The sequence below is a fragment of the Phalaenopsis equestris genome, unplaced genomic scaffold (assembly GCF_001263595.1).
Source record: "Phalaenopsis equestris unplaced genomic scaffold, ASM126359v1 Scaffold001343, whole genome shotgun sequence".
NCBI classification, from domain to species: domain Eukaryota; kingdom Viridiplantae; phylum Streptophyta; class Magnoliopsida; order Asparagales; family Orchidaceae; genus Phalaenopsis; species Phalaenopsis equestris.
Window position 1 is genome coordinate 446,731 of NW_018165782.1, and position 27,695 is coordinate 474,425.

Here is a 27,695-nt window from a genome sequence, read left to right on the forward strand (position 1 = left end):
TATATATATATATATATATATCTATCTATCTGTGTGCGCAGGCGCACACTACATGTCTATAATGTAACCAAGGAATTAGTCCTCTCCAAACCTATATTCTATATTATGTCTTCATCGAACCAACCGAACTTGGAGGTGACAAGGCTCTTAGTCTCTATGATGAAGAGCAGCTTTCCTCGTTGGATTGATTGGATTTGATGATGATCAAAGTTCATAAGTCCCTGCAGCCTGTGGCAAGACTCTAGCCTTTCTTTGGAAAATGTGTAGATTGTCCTTGCCGGATGAATTGAATTGGAGGCGATTAAGGCTTGCAGTCTCTACAACGAGACTTTTACCTTCCTTTGAGAAAGGCTTTGGTCATCCTTGTTCAATGGGGATCGGATTTAGAGGCAAATATTTTTTTGTCAAATTATCGTTCTTTTTATACGATGACAACTGTCTTTTGTAGTTTGGTAAAATGATGGGAGGATGGCAGTGCAATGGCGAAAAGATGTTCCTCCAAAATTTCCTTAAACTTGTCTGGTATTTTAGCTCCAATTTTTATGCAGTTTTGAAGATTATGATTGAGTTTTTCTTTCTTGTTAAAGCCCTATTTGTTCTTTTTTTTTCCTTAAGAATCATCCGTATATGCATGTTTTCCCCAAGAATTTTTAGTACCAGATTTCTTCATTTTGATTTTTTAGAGAATTTTGTTCTCCAATGCTTTTTGTGTACGTTATGACATTGCTGTGTTTGATGGATTTCTGATAAAATTCAAAATTTTTTTGTGTGGTTGTAGGTATTATCATTGGCTGCTGCATGAACTTTTTTAAGTTGAAATATTGTCATTTAACAGTGTAGAAGTTCCATCAACCAAAACTTTGCAAAATTTGTCATTCAATTGATTACAAATTTCAAGAATTTATTATGGCTTGCATATTTATCAAAATAAGTCGAAAATTTTTGTGAAAGTTTCAATTATTGTGTTATTGCTCTCAAAAAAATTTACAGTTTTTTGTTTTAGTTTTTTCTAGGAAAATATTTGAGTGGCTTGTGGTTAGGGATTTTGGTATTCCGTTATAATTGTAGAAAATTTTTTTGAAGTGTCAAATGGATGAATTTTTTAGTGGGTTAGATGGAGTTGGAAAGACAATTCTGTGATTTTTTTTTCTACATAAGTTTTAATAATATCGAAAACGGATCTGATGTACATATATGTATATATTTCAGGTATTGTTAAAAATGCATCTTTATATGATTGAATACCTCCAGCAAAGTTTGTTAAGACCGAGTACTTGTGAGAATTGTATGCTGGAATCAAAAGTGATGATTTTGAAAGTCCAAATAATGAAGTATTTGTTTGAGTTGACAGTTGTACCAACTTTAAGAGGCTGATTGAACTCAATTAGAAGTTGAGGCCATGTGTAGGGATATATTTGAAGCCCACAAAAGTTATCGAGTGAAATCGACTAACTTTGTGAGGTCCAAAGTTGGGAGAACTTTGTGGCTACTCGAGAATTCAAGAGATTTTTGGCGTATCATTACTTGACTGAAGTGAAGGAGCCTTTTTATCAAAATCTTGATGGGGTTTTGATTGGGCGCATCTTCGAATCGAGCCATTGTCCAGGATTTTAGCTGAGCATTTGAAAGGTCATGCTTAGATGTTATAGATGTAGAAAGCAAGCTGATCAAGATAATCCTAATCACTGGTGATGGAGAATATGTTAATATCTTATAGATACAATAATTCTGTAACATACTTTTCTTATGTGAATATAAAATAAGAATTTTCTATTTATATAAGTTTTCATTTTTTTCCTTTGTCCAAATATGATTGAAGTTTTGCTATGATAAAGACGGTGTATTGATATTGCAATTTAAACCTGACTCTTTATCTATGCTAAGAAGGGTTATAGTTACAAGGGTGGTTGGGTGTTGGCCCTAGGGTGGTGAACGGGTGTTGGCCCTAGGGTGGTGGACAGGTGTCGGTGGCCTGACGGAGGTGGTCGGGAGGTGGTGGCGGTGGCCTGACGGAGGTGGTTGATCTGATGGGGTAGTAAGGCAGAGCTTAAGTATCTTTACGGCTTTTGAGCACCATCCAATGTTTAGTAATGCTCCCATTTTGAGTTTATTTCTCTCCATTTAAGCAATGTGGATATATTTATAGATTTTGGGAGCATCATTTTTCTAAAATTTTCCCACCAATAGATGGCTCGAAGTGATTTCATTTTTTATAAGATATTTTTGGAGTGTTTGAATATTTTTTTAATGATATTAGAATTAAGTAATCTTTGACTCGTTTGATTTTTATTTTTTTTTCTTGACACACTCAACCTGAATATAAGCATGAAAAATTTTGAAATTATTTGGCTTCTTATGTATTTAGATCCACTTGATCAAGCATGGATATAATTTTTTGATCAAATTGGATTTATTGATCAAATGAAAGTACATAATTAATAATATAATTTTCTATTTATTTGGCTTCTTTGACTCATTTTCCCCAACAGTGCGTCTTATGTAATCCTTCTATAAGATGAGTTTTATTTAACATTCTTTATATGTATCATATACTATTGTTACATATTTTTTTCATGATATTATTCTATGTCATAAAAAATGCACTTGTAAATTAAGTTTTCTAATCATTTAAATATTCATGTATCAAGTGTTCTATGGTCACAAATGAGCATACGAACTTGTAGAAACTATTGTGGTTTCTTAAGAATATCGTAAGACTTATATTTGACCTTATGGAAATTTATTGGGAACGGAACATCTCAAGTGAATTGGCACGTTTTCCTGGGAACCCCTCTTCACGTCAATTCACATATTTGCTTATGCTGGAAACTATTTCATTTAACAGCAAACTGGAGTTTAATAAGTCATTATTGACTAACTTGCCATTCAATGCTGTAGCAGTGGACATGAGCAAAACTGAGGGCTAGTAAACATCGTGGTAAGGCAATTGAAGAGTTTAAGTTTTTTCTGTACTTTTTGTCCTTTTGTTCCGGAGGATCTGCTGAAGGAATTTCTTTCACCTAAGCTGCGATCTTCTTCATTTATTGACACCTTTGAGGTGATTTAAGATAACATTAAGTGGTACAGTGCAAGTGATGATTTAGATCGAAGATATGGTGGAATTGATTTAAGATAATGATAAGTGTACAGTGTAGGTGATGATTTTGATGGAAGATATGGTGAAACTGCAATTCCAAGATTAGGAGGCGCTATATCTCAATATTTTCAATGGTACTTAACGTGCAAAATTTATTCTTGCTGTTTTGAATTTTTCTTTAGTGCGAGTTGTTTTCTTCTGTATTAGCAAATGGTTTTGCAGTTCTTTTGCCATTGTCAAACCTGAAAATTCTCTTTAGATTGCAGATTTATGGTTTATAGGCTGAGCTTATCTTGTTCTGTATGAATAGACTTTGTGGACTATTGGCAAAAATTACTTGCCTTCCTGCTTCAAAACATAAAATTCTGTAATATCTAGTTATAACAGTGTAGTTAGATCTTCTATTTAGATTTAATCGTCAATAAAATTTTGCGAGTCACAAGTAGTTTTAAATGCTGTGTGTCTTGCAGACGTTAAATCTATATGTAGTTATGTATAAAGGGTGTGTTTGGTGTATGAATTTCTTGCAACTTTGGTTGTGGAAGGAATTGATTTACTCACCTTCTCCATGCAATTGTAAAGAAACTTTTTTATGTCTGGAAAAAAGTCTTTTATGCCATGTATGCATTATGATTTGTGGAAATGAGCTTTTGGGTATGCTAGTGACGTGGTAATTCTCAGGGCAATAGCAGATCTTTAGGATTGTGCTGTGGCTTAACCATGAATCACTCTTAATATGAGAATTCTTTTTTAGTATAGTTCTCTGTCCAAATCCAGTGGAATGCTAGTGGATGGTTGTCAATTGTATAAGATCTGCTTTCTTTGCTTGCTAGGCTTGCTCATTTGTTCATATTGGCAAAGCATTCATGCATTCATTTTTTTTTTTACCGGAGGATGGAAATATTAGTGCTCGTTTGGAGTCATTTTAAGGATCCAAAACTAGGTAATCTTAACAACGTATTTGTCAAATAAAAAAAGTAATAAAGAATGGGAGGAACTGTTTAAACTATTCTAAATTATATTTGTTGGATGTTTGAATGTGCTCATTATTTTTTAAACTATTTTAGTGAGTTGTGTCTCTGTATTATGTTTAGCTTCTATAAAGTGCATGCAAATCTTTTATTAGTGTGAGTTTGGCTTATACTATCGACAATGTTTAAAATTGCTTAATTGAGTTTTAATTCGTTTTCCGTTCGTGAGGTGAGACATAAGTCTTAAGGCGGTCTGAGTCGTAAGCCTTTCAATTTGAAAATTGTATAGTCAAAATAAATGACTAAAAATATATAATGGCATCGTAATTTATAAATATATGTAAGAAAAATACATTAACATCATAACATGATAAAAAACATAGGACTTTTCACTCCTACCGAACAACATAATATTATTATCCATAGTTATTAATAAGATAAGAAATTATCAAAAGTCCTCAACACGCTCATCACTTAAGGGTCTTCATTGAACTTTTCTCCCGTCTTTTCATTTGTTGAGATCAAGTGTTTCCATTCTTCATCCTCCCTAATCATCTTTCTTTTTCCCATTCAAGTATAAAAGATTAATCAATAAAAAAATTGAAAATTATCATTTATGAAAATGTCAAATATTTCAATTTTTAAAAATACATTCTCATTTTATCTCTTCTTGTTTAGTGCTGAATGTGCTGCATTTATTTATGTCAGTATCAAAGAAATGAACATTCAAATCTTATTGTAACTCAGTCGGTGTGATTACATTATCCTCATTTACAAACAACATGTCTGATGGTATATTTTCATATAAAAGAGGATCCTCATCATCCTTAGCTTGTCTTTTTTCTTACTTCTATCTTTCAATTTTTTGCTGTGCAAATTATACACCAAAGAATTTATCCTTAAAGTTGTTAGATGATTTCTCCTTTTTGTATGAACTTGATTATATGTGCTCTAATCAAAACATTGGAGCTCTTGAGTACCACCACAAAACTAGATGTACCATTCAACTATATTTGAAAAAAAAATATTTAGTTAGAATTTAAAAGAATAGTACTTAGATTCTAAATAATTATTTCAATGAATATATTAAATATTAAAAAATTTACTTGAAGAGTGTTACAGAACAATGTCATTTGCTCCTTATAGCCCAAAGGAACATTCCTTATTCCTAAATGGAACAAGTTTCATATCAGCGGTAGTGCTCTCATTTGGGTCAGCATTGAATTTATCCTTACAATGATATAGTCTCAATTTAATCTCATAATTAGTGAATTTATTCTCAACTTATTAAAATTGAGGGTTGAGGAAAAATTAGTTAGATGCAAAATGATGGTGGAGCCGAAACTCTCGTATCATCAATGATATCTCATTTCTCTTTATAAGTGATCTCTTCTCTTCTTAAGTTATATGATATTAACTCATTTGCCTAATCTATTGCATTGTAAATGAAATCCATATATTGCTTCTTCTCTGCATCGACCATCCTCAAGACTTGCACTCATGGCTTAGTAGTTATTACATTTGCGATCTTTCATTTAAAATAATTTTTCCGACTTTTTTTCCCTCATATTTCTTAGCGCATGTACAGTTAAGCCAAGTAGTGGAAGTGAATATTGTCTCCACTGGTTGTCTAGCTTCCAATATACTCTACAGAATAAAAAAGACTAGCAAATCTTCTTACAATAAGATATAGAGGCTCTTTTTTAGAAAATTTATTTCATTAAAGATAATAGCTAAGAATAATTAAATGAATTTATTTGCCCTTTCGGCTTTGGTTAGGGCAATTTTATGGAAATTCACAAATCATCTCTAATATCATGCTTAGGCAATATGTAGCACAATGTGTCCAATATAAATGCTTGCTCTTCTACATCAATTTATTTGTAATTGCTTTATAAGCACTCATATTATCTGTCACAATTCGAATTACTAAATGCTCTCCAATTTTATATGTCACTCCATGAAGTAGTCCAATAATGTACTCTGCATCCTTCCTCTTATCACAATTTTTTTACAAATTTCAACATAGCAACGCCATATTCATTATTGATTAGAATATTAAACAAACTTCTATTCTTTATGTTATGACTACCCATCAAACATGATTGTAAATTTAGTCTAACTCGAGGTCCTTTTAATCTATTCCATTTTTTTTATCTGTATTACTCAGCTCTTCTTTCGATACCCATCATACATGATTGTAACTTTAGTCTAACTCGAGGTCCTCTTAATCTCTTCTATGTTTTTATCTGCATTACCCAACTCTTGTTTTGAAACCCATGTTCTCAAGGCATGCATAGTTGACAGTTTCAAACATCCACCATAAATACAAATGGAACTGATCATATTTAAGGAGATATTTCCATGTTGTATGGAATATCATTCTCATAAAATAAAAACTCCCAATATTCTAGCAAAAACGTTTGCGACTCTCTGACATGCTCCAGGGACATCTTTTGTGCTACATCTGCCTTCTTTCCATCACCCTTATCATCATTTACATTCATCATATACTGATCTAAAAAGACCTCTTGTACCGGTATTAGACATCATTTATAGGAATGATGAGGAATCTATGGCACTGCACTCACTCTCATAGTAAAAGTCAGCATTAATTATATCATCAAATTGTTGTTATGCAAGATGCTTTGACATCGTCTACTTTTTCATATAAGATTTACTTTCTTTTTTTACTGCATTTGAACTCTAGCATACGGTGCATAATTTTATGTGATCAAGAGATGTGCTCTTTCATGTTTGTAACACCTCCTTTAATTATCTTATCACTGTAATTGAAGTTCTAGTATACATTTCTTATCTTTATCTTCAACATCAACTTGCACTATGCCTCTATGCTGACTTTTTTTTATTGCACTAATGTGGATTTCTCCTTGTCTTTAACCATTTTACATGGAAGTTGAAAATCCTATAATGAAAATTTTGTTTTAAAATTAAAGCAAATTGGAATTTTGTAACTCAATGCAAATGTTAAAATTCAACTTTCATCTGTAGGGATAAATGAAGGTATTGCACATTACATAAAATGAACATAAGAATATAGATAGAATTGTCTATGCCAATGATTAAGAGTGAACTTAGACATCTATTACATTTGTAATGATCATTGAGTTGTATAACTAAGAGTGCAAATGTCTAATGGAGACATAAACCATGGCATATGATATAATAAAATATTTTAGATGCACAATCAAATATAAAAATGCAAATAAATATGCAACTAACTTCATATAAATGATCATTTATGGGAGACAATTAGATTAAAAAATAAATTATTATAATAATGTAAACAACTAAATTTATAAATAAAAATATTATTCTTATAATATCAAATATTTGATGCTTAAGCTCATATACCTAACCACTCAAAATTTAAAACATACATTTTTTGGGGGTGTTTAAATACATACCACTAAATTCCTTTGTATTTACATATCTAGCAGCTAAACTTTAATTTTTTACTTGTGTTCCGTTAAAAGCTTTCATATCACTTAAAATATCACCCAATGTGACTCAAGATTGTAAATTGAAGTTTGGGTATTAATATGTGACATATAAATTATTTGGTATATACGCACATCTTCATTTTTCTGGGGTATTACATACATACCACCCAATTCTTTATTTTTTACATATTTACATATCTAACACCTTAACTTTATTTTTTAAATTTATAATACTTAATAGATACCTGCTGATTCAACAAACAGAGTCAAAAGCATGAATTTGAACCAAATAGCAGCAGGTGGCTAGGGAGATGTCGGCTACAACAGGATCAGACGACATCGACGTCAATGATGTTGTTCGATGCAGCAGGCGACGTTCGTTGCGTGAGTGGGAGATGGGAGCTTGCGGGTTCGATCAAAACTATAGCATGTGGCCGCTTCAGTGCCGACAGTGGGAGGATCATACATTGTTTGCGTGCGTCGAGTGCGTGGGATCAAGACGGGTGGATTGTAGGAGATTGGGAAGCTTGCGGGTTCAAAATAGATTTGAGTTTTTAAATACCAAAATCATGCAAAGTGGACGTCTCGTCTAATCGATGGTGAAGCGTGCCTTATTGTACGCCTCAGAGTACATGAGGCATACTCAATTACCTATATAAATAATACATATGCTTCAAGGCAAAAAAAATTCTTGATTGCGCAGAGGCGTGCCTCTAGCTGCACAATTTTAAATGCTAACTATCAATGGAATCAAAAGTGATGCACACACCCTTGCCTTAAATCTTTTGACGAGCCAATCTTTGGAAGGTTTTTATGAAGAAAAATTTGATAAGCAACAAGTTAAAAAAATTGCGGTATTCTTGCGTTCTCCCTAAAGGCTATTAAAAAATTGAGATTCATTTCGTAATCTTGCCTTGTGGAGACTATTTGTTAGTGGGCTAAGGAAGCTCAAGAGCATTAGTTTTGTTAGCCATCTTTTTTTTTAAGTCATTTTCTTTTGTTTATAGTTAAGAAGATATGCAAGCAAATTTTTCTTCAAAGAAACATGAGACTAACTGTAAATATGCAAGACTTTCCATGCCAAATCTTATTTTTGGATGAAGTTAAAACAATGGAAAAGCCTTTTTTATTATTACTGAAATTAGTTGAACAAGGATCAAATATGTGATTCAATTTTAGTGGGCATGATATTATAGCTTATAAATTAATATTACTAGAATATACAGCAAAACTTGGGTGCTATAGATTTAAGCATTTTGGATTCATTATTCAAAAGAATGGAAATGCAGATGATATAATATGACATTTAGAGTTATGATTGAGTTATTAGTAAATTGGCTGAAGAGTATTATTCGATAAAGTGGTATCATGGAGATTTGAAGGTAAATTTTATAAAATAATAAGTTGGTCGGTTATGTTGGTAGGATTTGAACCTTGGAAAATAAATGCTATTGATAGTTTAATGCGGTAGAAATGACAATGTTGGCCTTCTTTTTTTCTAAAGTCATATTCTTTTTTTTTATAGTCAAGAAGACATGCAAGCAAATTTTCATGCCAAATCTTATGCAAGAAACATAAGATAACTGTAAATATGCAAGTCTTTCCATGCCAAATCTTATTTTTTGATGAAGTTAAAACAATGGAAAAGCCATTTATATTATGAAGACTGAAATTAGTTGAACAAGGATCAAATATATGATGCAATTTTAGTGGGCATGATATTATAGCTTATAAATTAATATTACTAGAATGTACAACGAAACTTGGGTGCTATAGATTTAAGCATTTTGGATTCATTATTCAAAAGAATGGAAATGCAGATGATATAATATGACATTTAGAGTTATGATTGAGTTATTAGTAAATTGGCTGAAGAGTATTATTCAATAAAGTGGTATCATGGAGATTTGAAGGTAAATTTTATAAAATAATAAGTTGGTCGGTTATGTTGGTAGGATTTGAACCTTGGAAAATAAATGCTATTGATAGTTTAATGCGGTAGAAATGACAATGTTGGCCTTCTTTTTTTTAAAGTCACATTCTTTTTCTTATAGTCAAGAAGACATGCAAGCAAATTTTCGTGCCAAATCTTATGCTGAGTGATTAGCATATTGCCTGAAGGTTATTATTCAGTAAAGAGGTATCATGGAGATTTGAAGGTAAATTTTATAAAATAATAAGTTGGTCGGTTGTGTTGGTAGGATTTGACCCTTGGAAAATAAAATGTTGTTGATAGTTTAATGTGGTAGAAATGACAATGTTAAGATACAATTGTGTCAAAGCTCTGAAGGGGAAAAGTAAAGAATGAATAAGTTAAAGAAATGGACGGAGGGGCATTTGTTCAGGATGAGATTGTTGAAAATAGATTTAAATGACATGTCCCATTAAACAAGTTGATAATTTAGTGTTAGATGATTTGAAAGGGGGGAAAAACGATAGTATTAAAAGGTAATATGGATCTAAGTTTTTTAGAATAATTTGAGTAGACTACGTTCGAAAACTTGAAGTATTATTTAGTAGGAATTAATGTTTAAGGAGGATTCATAGTTGGCTTGAAATAGTTGGGATAATACTAATGATGATGATGTGTAGGCTTGATGATGATGAATAATTAGATTACGACATAGACATGAATGAATTTATGGAAGAAGAGAATGAAAACAAGCCTGTTTTTTTTTTGTGAAATTCTTTGTTACACGGAAGTGAGAATTGTAAGAGGGCTTTAAATGACTTTCCTATTGATAAAGAGGATGAAAAGGTTGAGCTAATTTTTTGGGCGCGATATTGATAATGGACAACATCAAGAAGTGATTGAGGCATTGTGTACTATAAGTGGATTGTAGTGAAGAAGTCTGACAATGAATTTTCATAGGCAGCATTTGGATCTGCAAAGAAAAACTTTTTAGGTACTTATTCATTTTAGTAATCCAATTTTAATTGTAGAATTTATATACTCATTTATGTCTTCATTCCTTCATTTAATAGACCCAAGATTTTTAAACCAATCGTAGTTATGTATCACATTCTAATTGATTTTGAATGATAATTGTTGACATTATATCTATTAAAATTATATACTCAATTTTATTCTCTTATAACACTAATGCATTTACTGCTAAATTTTTTCTCCACTTTTTTTATTCACTTATAGTAATTGATGTCTCACTAATTAAAATTGAATCATCTTCAACGAAAAAAAAAGGCACCTTGTTTCAAACATCCTTTGTAAGGTTCTTCTCGTAATTACTTATAAAACTGGTCAATAGTTTATTATATTTATCTTTAATAATGTCAACTTATCTTTGGTATATTTCTACCTTAAAGCAAAAAATAATCAATTATGATGACACTTGATCATATGAAGTTCCTTTCGTTTTCTTCTATAATTCTCTATTAATTATCTTGAGATCAATAAATTTGTTTCTATGGTACATCTTCCTAGCATTAAGTCAAATTGATTTTTCAAAATTGATATAATTTTTTTTAACTTTATATTCCATAACTCTCTCCCGTAGCTTTTTATTATATGACATTGGCATAAGTTTTTTTATTTAATAATTAATATCTTAAATACTGTCTATGTTTCTTAAATATTGGTATTATAATGTATCTCTAATTATTTGGCATCCTCTTATACTTCGTAGCTTTATTATACGACATGGGCATGTTGTATTAAAATGATCTTAATTTATTTAAATTAAATGAAAATATGACGCTCAATAGGACACAATGGAGAAAAAGGATTCATGATAACTGCTTGTTGCTTTTATCAGTGTAGTTGTTTTGAAAAGGTCTCTTTGAAAAATTTTATCATTTTCTATCATTCTTTCATCTGTAATTGTTGGCTTAATTTTATTGTACATCTGAACTCATTTACATATGCATTTTTAAATGAGCAACATTCTTAAGGTATACTAAGTTTTTTTTTTTTTTTTTGTTATTAATGTTCTTGATTTTATTGATTTATGGATGATTTTCTTCGTCTTTTTTTATTGATTGGTTACTATTGCTGCTATTCATATGATACTTTAGCATAACAAACTCTTTTTTACCATTTCATGAAATTTTTTTTGGATAATTTACCCATTTCAAGTCAAACATGCTCTTATATTCTATCCTACCTCTGTTATGTTGACTTCATGAAAGAATTTAAGGTTAGAACCAATGCTTTTCTTGTTCAAATATTGGCATTTAGTATTTTATCATGGGGAGATTTACATACATAGCAGTCTAAACTTATAATTCACATGTTTAAACATCTTAAAAACTTTACTTAACAAACACCTAATAACTTACCTAGCCTGTGGGCAATCTATTTGTTTATTATTAATTCTTGTTTGATATAAATATGACTAATATATTTAAGGTTAGAGTTATGCATGAGATTATTATTGTGGGTTTTAGCGTTAGAATTTGGGAGAGATTTCTTATCTCTTGAATTTTAGGAATTTGAAGAGATCAGCTACCTTTCAGATTGTAGGTGTTTATCCTTTATTTTATATATTCTTGGTTGTATTATTTGCTTTGGAGAAAAAAATATTTATTTTACCCTAATTTCTATGGAGAATTTTATCAAATTGGTATTAGAATACCTGGTTTTTGTGAGATTGATTATGAAATTTGGCAGTCTTTCGTTCATTGCCTTGTGAAACAGGCGCACTCCGAGCAATCAGAGAGGGCAAACGAAGGTTCCACAAAATTCGATGCTGAGAAGACCTAATTGCACGCCGCTTCTTGACTTGGTCATGCCATACGGTTGCGGTTAGAGCTCATTGGGAAGGGATGACAGGATTGCGGCATTGCTCGTTGGGAAAGGGTAACGGGATCGTGGTGTCGCCTGGACTGACAACGAAGGCCAACAATAGATAGCAACGTTCAGCCTTTTGCATTGAACCACATACAAAAACTTTGGGTTGCGGATGTCCTAAGTTTCGCGTGACATCTAGAGATTTGCTTCCAACTCGCGTGTAGGGGTTCGGGTCTCGGCGCGTAGGAGTTTTGTGCCACCTTGTGTACTAGAATTTTGGATCGTAGTTTTCTAGGGTTTTGCGTAATGTCTGCTCCGAACTTGCGTACGAGAATTCTGGGATTGTAGTGTTCAAAGTCTCATGCAATATACTGGAGTTATGCACTAAACTACATGTAGAGTTCCTCACGATTGAGTTTGTTGGGGAATCAGATGAGCTTGTGGCATATGGGAGTTTCAAATCCGTTTAAGAGTAATGACAACAAAAAAGGTGGATGCTTTAGAGGAAAAACTCGCTGAAGAGTTCAATCAAATCAAATATAGAATGGAGAGGCATTTTGCGGCCATGGAGAGAAGGTTCGCTGTTCTAAAAGAGATGATAAAGAAGATTGTGGAGTCTCACACGAACTCTATGTTGCTTGCAGCGTGATCGAGTGACGACGTTTGGAATAGACACGAGTGACAACAATTCGAAGGATTCAGACGACATCAGAGCATCATCGCTGCGTCAAGTGAATTTTGAGTTGTAGCTTCGAGCGAAGGAATGGGAAGGGGACTCAAGCAGCAACACTTGGAAGGAATATCATAACACATTCGGACAGGCTGGAACGAGAGGCAACATGCAGAATGGGACCCGAAATAGGGAACAATGTCGGTTGGACTCGAACAAAGCGATGCATCCAATAGCATCAATGCCTTTTTTGGCAAAAATATTTTGAGCAGAAGGCGATTTTGGAGCGTATGGGGACGAGCGATCTGATTATATGCCGCGCCAAACTTATGGAATAAGGGAAATCAATATAGGTTGAGGAATGGAGAACCCCATCCTCACTGCATGGGTGGAATTAACTTCGTGCGAGGGAATTGCAGAAGGATAAGGAAGCTAAAGATGCTGATCTTGAAAAAGAAGATGCTTACGGTTGTATCATTTGGAGAGATGTTTTGTTGTTAATTAATTAAAAAAAAGAATTGAAGGATCGATTGTTGGAGCGTTTCAGAACCTCTCTAAAAGGGGATTTATTTGAGCAGTTTTTGCATTTGTCTAGAAAGAGTATGTCATAGAGTGTAGGGAGAAATTTGAGATGCTATCTGGTCATTTTAGAAGGATTTCTAATGAAGTGTTGGAAAGCTACTTTATGAACGGGTTAAGATCAGATATTCAAGCATCATTTTGTTTGATGAGACCGCGAGGATATGAAGAAACTATGGAATTAGCACAGCGGATCGAAGATAAAAATGTAACAGGTGGAATGACATAACAAACTAATACAACCACATCGATACCAAAAGGTCAAATAATGAAAGTTCAGAGGGAGGCTTGACAAGACAAGAATTATGGGTCATGAGAAGTTTACCTGAGGACATCATCGCACAGATTGAACTTTGCAGGTTCTCACAATCTGTGTCAAGGAAGCAGTTGATGACGAAATAGAGACGATTGTGGTAGAGGGGAGAAGTACTCAATTTTTCCCACTTTGAGGAGATATCTTTTGAGAGTGGAGTATTGTTATACCGGTGTCTAGTCTAAGAGCAATTTAGTCTTTTATTTTTATTCTTGTTTGGTATAGATAGGTATAATATTTTTTAAGGTTAAGGTTATGCATCAGATTATTGTTGTTGATCTTAGGGTTAGGCTTTGGAAAAGATTATCTACCTCTCGAATTATAGGAAGTGGGAGAGATTTCCTACCTCTCGAATTATGTGTTTATCTTTTGTTTTTTCTTGTTCGTGGTTGTATTGTTTGCTTTGAAGAAAAACATATTTATTTAACCTTGATTTTTATAGATATCCTATTACCATCATAATTATCACCTAAACCATAGCCTTAACCATCTCTCCTCCCTACTCCCAAGTCTTTGCAAAAGCCATGCTTATGGCAACAATTGTTTATCACAACTTCAATGTTTGGCCCTTACAGTCATTCATAGAAGTGAGGGTGTCATAGGAGGCGATCAAGGGCTTGACGAGATCATGGAGAGCGTGAGAGGCGTACGATCAAGAGAGGTAACAACAAGAAGCCTAACATTGCATATTCTATTTACAATGTGATGCAAATGTCAATTTCAAGCATCAATTTGTCAGATTTCTTCGAGCCAAAAAATTCTCTTTTAATTGTTCCAAATTGTTCTTCTTACATGCTTCCAAAAGCATTCTACCTGAATTTCATAGTGAAATTCAGGTTGTTTACAATTCTTAGCTTCTGGATTTTATTTTATTTTATTTATTTATTTATTTATTATTATTATTTTTTTGCAATTCAGCCCATCAGATTATCATCGCAGTGTTTGTGTTTCATATCTTGTAAATTTTATTCATTTTTTAATAATGCTTTTTTTTTTAATTCTAATGATCTTTTTATTGTCAATACATTCTTTTGTGTTATGATGATGGATGTCAAGCAGAATTTTTTGCTACATTTAAATTTGCCTAATTTTGGATTGACGTTAAAAATAAGGCTATAAGAAAGTATTTGGGATGAAAGAAAGTTTTGTCAAGCTAGATAAAATGTGTTTAATTGTCATATGCTCGCTTAATAGATTGAAAGGATTCACCCTTGGCTCTCACATTATCTACACTTATGATGGTAATGACAACTTCAAGAGATTTTTAGAAGTCAAGGCATGTGTTGGTTTTTTTCTTGTTTTTTTGTTTTTCATTGTTCTGGATGTTTGCCATTCGAAATCTAAGTATTTGGGTATATTATTATCGATAAATATATTGAGACGGAAACAATGATCTATTTATCCTAGCATTTGCAGTCAGTGAAACTTAATCCACACAACACATGGGAATGGTTTTTATTGAATTTTTTTTCAGGAATTTGATTCTAATATTACGCCCTTTGTTTTAATTTATGCAGTCAAGAAAGCTTTGAAAGTTGGAATAAGTTATCAAAAATATTTTCCCAAGATCTGAGCATAAATTTTGTCTACTTCATATGTTGAAGAACATTAAGAACTGCCACTAATTGTCATGATTGCCACAAGTTTTGGACAATTATATGATCAGCTGCAAATACATACACAAATTATGCTCTCGATGCAAGGCTACTTGAATTGTTGCATCATCCCGCTTGTCTATTCTTCTTATTATATATATATATATAGAAAGTAAATTGATGGGTCAAGCCAAATGAGTGAACTGCTTTGGTTTGAAAATTGAAGTAGTTGGAAATATCCTTCACCCATCTTCATGCATTATGTGTGCATATTGATTGTGATCTGCAATTTCTTATGTTCGATAAACCAAGATCAACCAAATGGTGATCTTTGAGAATTTGATGCCACATAACACCATTTTTGTGTGGTATGTATAATTTTGGTCTAGGAATGTGTTTCCTTCCTAGAAAATTACATCGTCATGCATTATGTGTTCATACTGATTGTTATCCGTAATTTTCTTGTGTTCGATAAATATTGATCCACCAAATGGTGATCTCTGCGAATTTGCTGCCATATCACAGCATATTTGTGTGATATGTATACTTTTGGACTAGGAAGGCGTTTCCTTCCTAGATAATCACATCGAAATAGTCTGATAATGTGCTAGAATAGAAATACATGCAGTTTATACTCCGACTTGAGCTGACTTTATTTGATCAGGAGTTGTCATTGAAGCGAAACTCCTTTTAGTTTTAATTTTTTTAGGAACAATGATTTATTCATCTTCAGTTGTATCTAATTTAAGAGTGAATATGTTCATGGTAATGAACTCTTTTTTTTGAGCTTAGAGCAGCTTGAATTTGAGTGTTTGGCTGATGAGGCCTTCGGAAGTTATTTTCGGGCATTTATTATCTTATTTTTTTGGTGCTTAATTTAAATATTTAATCATTTGGCTGGTTCTGAACTTGATTTGGTAATGTGCTTGGCTGACGATTAAGTCATTTTTGCACCAGTTTGGCATTTTAACCAAGCTCTCTTGACAGCAATTTGTTTAATGCATACCACTGCCAAATTTTTTCCGAAGAAATCTACCTTTCTTTTACTTACATGATTTTTTGTCTAGCTCCTGTCAAATGGTTTTCTAAAAAAATTTACCATTTTTTATCAGTCATTTGCCCGTAGTTGCAGGCTGAATCTTAGTGTACATCTGTACTCATTTACGTATGCATATTTAAATGAGCGGCATCTTGTAGCTACAGTAACCTTTTTTGGTGATTAAAATTGTTGATATTGTTGATTTATGAATAATTTTCTTCCCCTTTCTGTTGATTATTAATAGTAACCTAACTTCCTTTCTGTTGATTGGTTACTATTGCCAAAAAAGGTTCCTGTATCTAAAAGCTTTCTCTGAGATCTTGTCAACCCCTTTATGAATAATTTTCTTCCTCTTTCTGTTGATATTATTGATTTAAGTACCAGGTTCATGTTTGGTTAACTATTCCTTTCTGTTGATTGGTTACTGTTGCTCCTATCCATTTGGTACTTTCGCATAACAAACTCATTTGTAGCACTTGATTGAAGTTTTTGGATAATCTTCAACTAATCATTTCAAGTCAAGCATGCTCCTATATTCTTCCTAGCCTCGTAGTATTGTATTCACTTCATGAAAGAGTTTAAGGATCGAAACCAATGCTTTTCTGGATAAAGTATTGGCAGCTGTAGTATTTTATGGTAGTAGGATTTACATTCATACCATTCTAAACCTTATAACTTACATGTCTGAGACCTTAAAACCACTGTTTACCTTCCAAAAATAAAAAATCTTAGAAGGCATCATAATTTCCGCCTAAATCAGTCTTTCTACTTCCCTCTCTGCACCAAAGTCTTCGCAAAAGCCAAACTTAGTGCAACATTTGCGATGGGCAACTTTAATTTTTGATCCTTATGATCATCTAAAACCCGTGGGCGGATAGAGAGCATTGTACGAGGTGATCAAGGGGTTGACAAGATCTCGGAGAGCATGAAAGGCTTACGAGCAAGAGAGTTGAAAAAAGAAGTCAAACTCAACATATGGTCTTCAATATTGTCTCCATTGTCAGTTTTTAGAGAACATCGGCTTCTCTAATTTCTTTGAGCAAAAAAATGTCTATTTACTTGTTCGAAACCATTCTACTTGCATGCTTCCAAAGCACTCTATTTAATTTCACTACTGAAATTAAGGTTGTTTACAATTTGTACCATTTTTCTTTCCATTTTTGAAGTATGATTTTCATCTTTATGCTTGTGTTTAATATCCTATAAATTTTTATTTTGTTTTCGCATGAAGGTTTTTTTATTCTAATGATCTTTTCATTGTGAATACACTTTTTAAGAGTTATGACGGTGGAGGTAAAGAAGTTTTTTGCTAAGTTTAAATTTGGTGGTTTTTGGAGTGTTGTTACAAATAATAATAGAAGAAAGTATGAAGGGGAAAGCTAAAAATTATTAAGTTTGGAAAAGATGTGCTTAATTTTCGTATACTCGCTAAATTGATTGAAAGGATTTGCACTACGGATGAATGAAAATGGCGAGATAGCCTTTTGAAAGTGGTCAAGCTGAGATATTTATTAAATACTAAGATTGTCAAAGATTGAAATAAGTTTTGATGTGAGACATTATAAATATCAGTGGCATGCTTTCTATCAACATTTAATTTTTTATGATATTGAAGATCGTCTCAATGTGCTTAAAACATATAATTTGGGTCTTTGTAGAGTGGACATGTAGATTTTATAACTGTCTGTTGCTACCTATTTTGTTAACTCTGATATTTTAGTTTCTTTGCTCGAAAGCATTTATAGAGTACTTTGGAGTGTAGATTAACACATGACAGGATACGATTTGTAACTATTTTCTTGCACTCAGGTTGTCCATAGAGAGTTAAAGGTGTCGTTGTGTGTGGATCAGTGGATGGCCAAACATTGTAAGTGAGAATGTTTGAAGCTTCACATCATTGTCCTTGATAGAATCAGGAATAAGCAAACCACATGTATTTGGGGTGTCCATGACAAATAAGATATGATTAAGAGATTGCTAAAAATTTCGCTAAAACAAATAAGTAATAGTATAGAGACGACATTTAGCTTTCCACTTTCATTTGAAATTATGGCGTTCAAGAGAGTTAGCTCATGATATTATTTTTAGTCCAGCCCACATTGTTGGCTCTAACAATACCAACAATGGTGATGATAACTCTTCCAAGAGATTTTTTAAAGTTTCAAGGCAATTGTCAATAATTTTCTTATTGATTGCAGATCTTAATGTGTAATTTAAAATCAAAATATTTATTATCTATAGATCTATTAGAGGGAATAATGGTATATTTATCTTACCATTTGCAGGCATTGAAAACGAATCTTGAAAACATGTGGGAATGTATTTTAGAGAATTTATATGACGTATTTGATTCTAAGATTGCACCTTTAGCATTCATTTCATTTATCGGGAAAAGGTTGGGACAAGCTATTGGAAATGTTTTTCTAAATGCCAAGCATAGAGTGGAAAAAGATTAACAAGTACTACAACTTTTATGATAGCCACAAGATTTGACCTATTATAGATCACTTGAATTGTTGCGTATCGGCCTTCATGTCTATTTTTATCTTCTCAATATGTCATATTCATGATCAAAATTGATTTCTCGCTTGAGATAATAAATCATTATAATACAAACAATATGGTGGAATAATTTCTCTAATAGTGGAGAGGCTAAAGGAAAACTAGTAGTTGATTTGGTTGATATGATTAGAAAAATGTTGATGGAGCAAAGAGCTAAATGAGAAATGAACATATTGAGATAGAGGGGAGAGTTAGTTCCTTTCCTTGAAGAATACCTCCGAAAAATAACCATCAATAAGGAGCAAATTATCATATTATGATTGATAACATACAAGGCCGATGTTGGAGTTTATTATGGAAGTTATGAAATAGATATTGAGAACAAAATATTTAGTTGCAGATATTGGCAAATATTTGAGGTACCATGTATTCATGCAGGGGTTTTCATAGTCACTAAAAAGAGTCTCTTGTGGCACGCATAAATATGTCGATGATCGATATGACATCTGCAAGTGATGTTTTCTTGTGTAGCATTTTCTCCCCCTCAAGTGATACTAACGTGGCTGTACTTGTGACAGGTATAGCACGGCTTACAAAATTGCTATATCAACTCTATGGGGAAGAAATAGTGGAATGTGACTACCAATGACATGCAAAAAGTGATAAAGTACATAAATGCTGTTAATGTGAGCTTTTGGGGTCATCAAAGAGGCACCTGCAAAAACCCTGGAGTCAAGTGTCACAATGTATGAAGTTGGGCAGAATTTTCAAAAAAAGCTTAGATCCTAGTTTCTAGGTAGGGGAGTGGGAATGGAAAATTAAAATTTAAGCATATGTATTCAAACATAAATTTTTTGTTTTGTTTAGAAATTTGTGTACAGGTAGAATCTTCAAGATACTTACTAGATGGTTTTTTGTAAGCATTCAAAATGCAGTGTGGAAACAAACTGTTTAAGGCTTTTGTACACATTTGGGCTTCAAGGTATATAAATGATTTTGGGAAGGACATTTTATTTCCTGTAATATATGTAACTGCCGTTTTAATATAGAATTGATGTATTTTATTGGAAGCATATACCTACAATTTGTATATGCAATACATTCTTGTTACAATCATATAACAGCATGTATTCTGTTCATTTTGTACGTAAACTCTCATCAGCCTTCTCTTTTGGGATATGAAATAATCATTTTCTGCGGAAACTTGTGACTACAATTCTGTGAAGAGCTTAAATAAAAAGTAGTAGAGAACTCATGCACAACGGGCTCTAAATCATGTTGTCATTCCGCTAGTTATTTATTTGAAGCTGAAGAGTTATGAGATCTAATAAAAAAATAAACAAATATGTACTGATGGTAAAAGGGTAATTTATCCAAAACAATGCAACTGAGTTCAGACTTTTTTTTGCTGCAACTCTGCAAGTTTATTTGAAGCTGTTGATTAATGACCATGCACAATCACAGATTACAACATGCATGCATTATTTTTCCTGCCACATGCATTACTTTACCTTAAAATCAAAATGCATCACTAGTTTCTATCACGTGCTCCACTTGATTGATGGTAAGTGATTGATTTCCCCTTGATCTCAAGTAATTTACTGTACAGGCGTGTGTTGTAAATCCCCGTTTATCATATTATACCACTAGAGAATCACAGATTACAGCATGCATTATTGGTTCCTGCCACCTGCATCACTGTGATATCTTTCCACTTCCTATACCTGCTTCACAGAGAAACTATTATTTTGATTTCAAAACGCATCACTTGTTTTTACCGCTTGCTTCACTTGATTGATAGTAAGTGATTGATTTCCTCCTGTCCTCAGGTAATTTACAGTGCAAATGCTACATAATTATAAGTTTTAGAGTAGTATGTATGTAAATCCCCCTTTATCATATTTTACCACTAGATTTTATTTCTTATGAATCGTTTAAATTAAAAATTTATCATGATACTGGTTTGGTTTCCTTTCTCTCTATGCATTGTACCAAGTCTATGCTGTTATATTGGAGGATTTGATCGCTGAAATGGTACTCTGCACCATAACTGTGTAATAGAATGATTGACCATACTCTGTGTAACTAACTAAAGAGGGTTTTAGAGTACAAAGTTATTTGCATGAATTTGTTGCTTTGGGTTCATGCTTTCATTTATTAATGTGTTCGTATACAGAAGAAATCTGCCTTCGAACACATCAGATTACATGATTTTAATGAGTATTCCTTTTTAAATCTTTTTTTTTTCATTCCCATAACTTCTATTCTTCCAAAGATAGATAGATATATATATATATATATATATATCTATATATATATATATATATTTGTATATATTCTCATACTAAATGATCGGTTAGTCTTTACAGCTACGTGGGCTTTACAAACTTCCCTTTGATGGACTTGAAGTGTTCTAATTCATCTTGTTAAACACTTCTGGTTACAATGCACATGCACAGCCATGCACGCATGTATTTTACACGATTGAGAACTGATTCAATTGAATTTTAGCATATTGCTGACAACAGGCTATAATTTTTTATTATATGTTTGAATGGGGAAGCATATACAAAAAAATAAATAAATACCTTATTGTCTGGTGTCTTACCCTCTTACATTTATCTCTTTCTGTGGCTAGAGGTAGTTCAGATATCTGTCATGAAAATCAGGATCAGCTGTAATTTAATTTATTTTTAATTCATCCAATTCTGGTTTATTATTTTCCAAAACTTTCTGTCTGTTATTTTTTCTTATTGGTCGCTTTTATTATTTCTTGATAATAGCTATTTGATTTTTAATTTGTTTTTTTTTTGCAGAGCATATTGTTTGTCTAATATAGAAAAGAGCAATAATAAATCATTACCAAGGGAAGTAGACAATTTAAACACCTTGTAATGGCTGAAAAGATGAAGAAACGGATATCAAAATGGGACATGGCAGCAGAACAACATGTGGAGGCTGTTGTCCATGGCAGTGATTTGCCCACTAATGTTGATGATCCTGTTATGGATCTCACAGAAGTGGATTCCATAAAGCCCATCCTATCTATGAATGTAGGCGTCTCTGAAATAAATCAATCTGCCAATCAGTCAGGAGAGGAAAGAATCAGCAATATTATACATTCAGATGATATTTTTGAAAAGACTCGATACTCAGAGCGGCTGGATCTGGAAGGTGGTTGTAAAGATGATCGGCAACCTGTCTCTCAAGACACAATCATGGCGGAGTATGCAGAGAATCAGGATAGACCACCCAAGGCAGCATATGATATGTCACCTGGTTATGAAGAAAAGCACCGGAGTAACCGCATTGTGTCTCAAATTGATGACCGAAGTAGGTCACATAGGTAATTCTTTTTTCAGAATGATGAATGTTAATCAGTTCAATCTTTTCATTGGGTGGAGGTGGTGGAAGCAGGATTATCTCAAAGGGCATAAGCTGATTTTTTTAAGTCATAAATATGTTGAGCATAATTCCATTTTCACAATCAGCGTGAAAAAGTTGCAATGTGTGATTTATATAGATTTGTATTTGGTGCAAGTTGCAAATGACATTTTTATTTGTGACACATGTGCTCTTCGTAAAGGTTTCGATTTAAGATTTGTTTTGGTGCGAAGTAGTTAGTGCGTAATTTCATTTTCATTGCCTAATCCCGAGTTCCTGCTGTTTAAAGTGAATTCTAAAACTGACCGCATGTACTTTGCCAAATGCTTTGAACTCTCTAAAAACGTGACTTGGTCTTCATTACAGCGTTGCACTAGACTAGACACATAATTTTAATTTTTGAATTTTTTTAAAGGCATTGCTGTTGCTTTGCATCTAACAGGCGAGTCCATTAATTATGTCTACTTTTCCGTGGAAATTGCACTGAAAAAAAAAATGAATGAAAAATCAGAATTCACAAAACTGATCACAAGTAGTTTGGATAAAATCAATAATGACCTGTTTTTGACACCCGATGTGGGATGCGCATGTTTTGATTTAATAGTAAAAATAATAGAAAACAATAGAATTATTATTTGGAGCGCATTTTTAGCGGGTGCTCTGTACATGTGATATTAATGACCCTCTTGATACTTCGTGGAAACACTTTATAAATCTTATATTCATGTTCAAGCAATATTTTTCTCTTGGAGTTCTTTCTTTCCAGCATATTTTCTCTCTTCATCAATGAGGTTTAGCTTTCTTGCATAACAACTAAATTTTATTCTTTACTTCACTTGACTTAGTAATACTATTCAAATGCTATTGACTTCTCATGACTATATTTACTTTATTTATTATATTTTCTTTTCTAAAAATTTAACTTGTGGCATAATTGTGTGTAGAGAACTGATTTGGAAAGGAATAATTCTTTTTAATTATCCTTTTCATGTGTAGGGTACATATCTAGAGAGAAATTTATTTCTACTAATCTACAAACTTACCAAATATATCTAACGTAAATTAGGAAAGAAAATAATTTTGAAATAAAAATAAAGTAACATAGAATAGGAAGGAATAAACTAATGTAGGGTTTCTTAAGTTGTCGGAATCAAATCCTCTAAAAGATATTGTCATATTTCCACTCTCCATCAAGTTGTGTCGTAGATATTCCAAATACCAAGCTTAGTATTGAACTTTGAGAAGCTCTTTAAAGAAAAAGCTTTGGTGAATATATTAGTAACTTGTTGGTGTGTCGAGATATAGCTTAGTTGTATAATCCCCCATTAACTTTTTCAGAGATGAAGTGTCTATTAACTCCAATATGCTTGGCTTTGTCATGATGCACATGGTGCTTGGCATTACTGATAGGTTCTTGCCTAATACAAAACATTTTTTTAGGCCTATTGGAGTTACATCTCAGTTACTTTAACAATTTTGAATTCATATATCTTCACAGATTACCAAGGTGATTGTCTTATATTATGATTTTGCAGTGCTTTTAGAACCCATACATAGAAGCAATAATGAACCTTCTGTCAGTGAGTTCTGTAGCCCAACTAGCATCAGTATAGACTTCCTCATCTCTGTTTCTGGCTTTTTTTAAAATTTAATCCATAACCAAGATTTTCATTGAGATATCTCAAAATTTTGTACACCGTCTCCAAATACTCGTCATTGAGGCTATTCATGTTTTGGCTCACTATACTGATAGGATATGCAATATATGGCCTCGTATATGACAGATATATGAATTTTCTACCAATCTTTGATATTTTGCTTTATCCACAGACACATATTCTTGACCCCTTTTGACATGTGGTTGGGATTCATTGAAGTATCAATTGGCTTAAATCCAATCTTCCTTTTTTCTTTTAGTAAATCTAGGTTGTATTTCCTCTCTGATATAACGATGTCTTTCTTGGAACTTTGCTATCTCCATACCCTAAAAAATACTCTCATGGTTTCTATGTCATGAATTTCAAATTCCATGGAAAAAACTTATCATGTCGTCCACATTTAATATTATTGTAACAATCTTACTTTTCTGAGTGTGTTTTACTGAGTATGATCAGTTTGATTTTGAGAATTCCTATTAGATCTCATAGTTTTAGCAAACCTTTCAAACTACGCCCTTGGTGAATGCTTATGCCCATTGAGAGATTTCCTGAGTTTGCAAATTAGGTGTTTGTAGGAATCATTCTCAAGTTTTGGTCGCATCTCCATATTCACTTTTATCCATATCCCCATCAGAAAGTCATGTTTTATATCAAGTTGATGCAATTTCTCATTTTTTAGTAATTGCTACTGAGCGGAGAATTCTGATAGTGTTAAGTTTGGCAACTGATGCGAAGATCTCTTGATAGTCGATCATATATGCTCGAGTAAACCCTTCTGTAATAAGTATGGCTTTGAATCTTTCAATACCCTCATCAACTTTGCATTTGATGTTGAACACCCATTTGCAGTCAATCGGCTTCTTATCCCGAGAGAGCTTACTAAGAATCCATGTACCATTAAGCTTTAGTGCTCGAATCTCTTCTTCACCTGCTTTCCTCATTTTTAGATTTTCAAGAGCTTCATGACTAGATTTATTAGGAATCAGAATACTATCAGGGTTAGAATCAAAATTTTTGTAGGATTTCAAAAGCTTCTCATAAGCTATATACTCTTGAATTGGATATCTAATTCAGCTTTCATCGTTGTCGACATCAGAAGAGGACTGGGATAACTCATGAGTAATAGACTCCTTACCCAAAATTTTAGGTAAATGCAGACTCGAATTTTGGTTTGAGCAGCTCTATCCTTGTAAGTTGTCTTCCACCTGCTTAAGTTTTTTCTTCCTCCTCCTATACACAAAAGTTCTTTGTTCAAGGCTTTAAGTTGGGTTTATTGCGTTGGTTGGACATACTCAATCATGATAGGAGGGCTTGGTGGAGTGGGTGATGAGTTTGTGTTACTTTCATCAAGTACATCCCAATATTGTTATTCACTTGCTCTCTTTTGAACATCAAATTTAGAGTAAGATCGATTTAAAAAAAAAAAGTGACATCCATGTATAATTTTTTGGTAACTGGAGAGTGACACTTAGTAAGAATCCATGTACCATTTGTGTTGGTGGCATGCCCAAGAAAAATACATTTGATAGGTTTAGGTCAAGTTTTTTGCGATTTTGGGAATGGACATGAATAAAGGATACACACCCAAAGATTTTAAGTGATATTAGTACAAGAGAAAGCTCTTATGTGAGGATAGGTACCCATCAAAACATGGAGAGGTGTTTTGAAGTTAAGTAACCGGCTATGCATTTGATTGATAAGTTATGTTGTATTAAGAACTGTTTCCCCCATAAATATTTTGGAACTTGATGAGATATCATAATCGCAAGGGATACCTTAAGAAGATGTCTATTATTTGTTGTGGGGTATCAATACATGAACTCACATGGATAATTTCAAATTTTTTTTTAAGAAAGGATTTAAGGATGTAATTGAAATATTCTTATATATTATCAGTTTTGAGGATCTGAATTTTACATTAGAATTGAGTTTGAATCATATTATGAAAGGTTTGATAGGTTTGGATTGTTTTGAACCCCATATTATATGTTCTAGTTCTTGTGTGATCGTTAATAAATGAGACAAACTATATAGCTCTACTGATGGTTTTCACTTTTAAAGGTCTCCAAATGTCACTGTGGATGATGGAAAAAGGGTGTGAGGGTTTATACTGGGTCATGAGATAATATTTTTAGTCTGTTTGTCAAGTTGATAAATCTCACATTAATATGAACTTTGTAAATTAAAAGTAGGATGACCTAGACGACAATTTCATAACATGTCTTATATTTCGACAGATAAAAAGTCAATAGAAATTTGAGGTAAAAAATGAATGTGGATCTCGTACAGTAAATTTTGTAGGTCTCGGTCGATGGCCAGAGGCCGCAAGCTAGCTTCAGAGATCTGGGTTGCTGGCCTGGAGGTCTCTATTGCTGCTGCCTCCTCTGTTTGAGGAAATTCTAACTGCTGGGATTAGAAGGCTGAGGAGATTCCGGCCTGGAGGGGACCACCGCTGCTGCCTAGGAGAGTCCGATTGCAAGAACGGAAGCCTGCAGGTTGACTGAAGGAATTTCAGCAGCTGGGTGGAAAATTTCAGCTGCTCGACTGTTGGTGGAGAGGCTCCGATGACTTAAAGAAGAGCTAGGTTTGTTTCTTTGCTTTGATATCATGTAGAATTGATGTGGAGAGAAATAATTCTCTTTTAATTTTCTTATTCATATGTAGGGCACACATATGTAGGAAAAACAATCTCTCCTAATTTATAAATTTACCAAATATATTTAACCTCTATTAGGAAAGGAAATAATTCTCAAATAAAAATAAAATAACACAGAATAGAGAAGGAATAAACTAACCAAGGGTATTCTAAGTCGTCCCAATTAAAATTAAATCCTTTGCAAGATCTTCTCAGTTTTCCACATCGTGCAGTATATATTTTAAACTGCATTCTTGGAGGATTCCAAATCACTAGTATTCTGTGTCCTAATTGAAATGTTTCATACCCCGGGTCTATATTTTATCTTGTATAGAGAGCCTCTTGTTTATGTGTTCGCTTGATAGAAAACTGGTCACTTTCATCGATCACACGCCTTTTGAAACATTGGTTTCTCCACTATTGCAAATTTGTTTGATGTCGTAAAAGCAATGTATACATTAACAGAATTTAATTTTAAAGAGCGCAAGTGGAAATTGACATAAGGAGCTGAGAAGGTAATGTTATTGAGTAAAACTCGACAATGGCCTTGTGGAGTTATTCCAATTGCAAGATAGTTTCCTTCGGGTGAATACTCCGAACTTCAAATAAAGATGCAGTGAGGAACATAATTGGAACTTTGTTTTGGATACTTCCTTCAAATAAGATCAAATTTCACTAACTTTCAAAATATTTAAGCTATGCATTATGCACAGAAATTTAGCACACTTGTGAATGGCCTGCACTGAGTTGAACGATTTTACGAATTTATGCTTTAGAGTGTAGTCAATCAATTGAACTTTATTAGGTAACATGAGCCTGGTTTTAAATCTAAAATATATGAGAAGCTCATAGATTATTTTTTTATTTTTTTTTACTTTTTGTTCTTGTTTTTTTGTTTTAATTTATTTGGAAAATATGAGTTTTGAATTATTTACACTTAACTACCTACACAGAAGAAAGATTTGATGATATGTTTTCACATTCTTATTTTTTAATATATATGCCATGCAGGAGCCGGAGCCGGAGCCGGGGCCGGGGCTT

General features: G+C 32.9%; 1 protein-coding gene across 4 annotated transcripts in view; it reads left to right on the plus strand.

Annotated features, from left to right (window-relative positions):
- Positions 1-27,695, plus strand: part of LOC110034069 (zinc finger CCCH domain-containing protein 55-like) — a gene marked incomplete in the record, with an annotated part of 54,737 nt that overhangs the window by 23,741 nt on the left and 3,301 nt on the right. For 2 of the 4 annotated variants that reach the window (XM_020738321.1, XM_020738319.1), the window contains 1 exon segment: positions 21,794-22,323. In XM_020738321.1, coding sequence (XP_020593980.1) covers positions 21,872-22,323 — 452 coding nt within the window. 4 annotated transcript variants of the gene reach the window in all.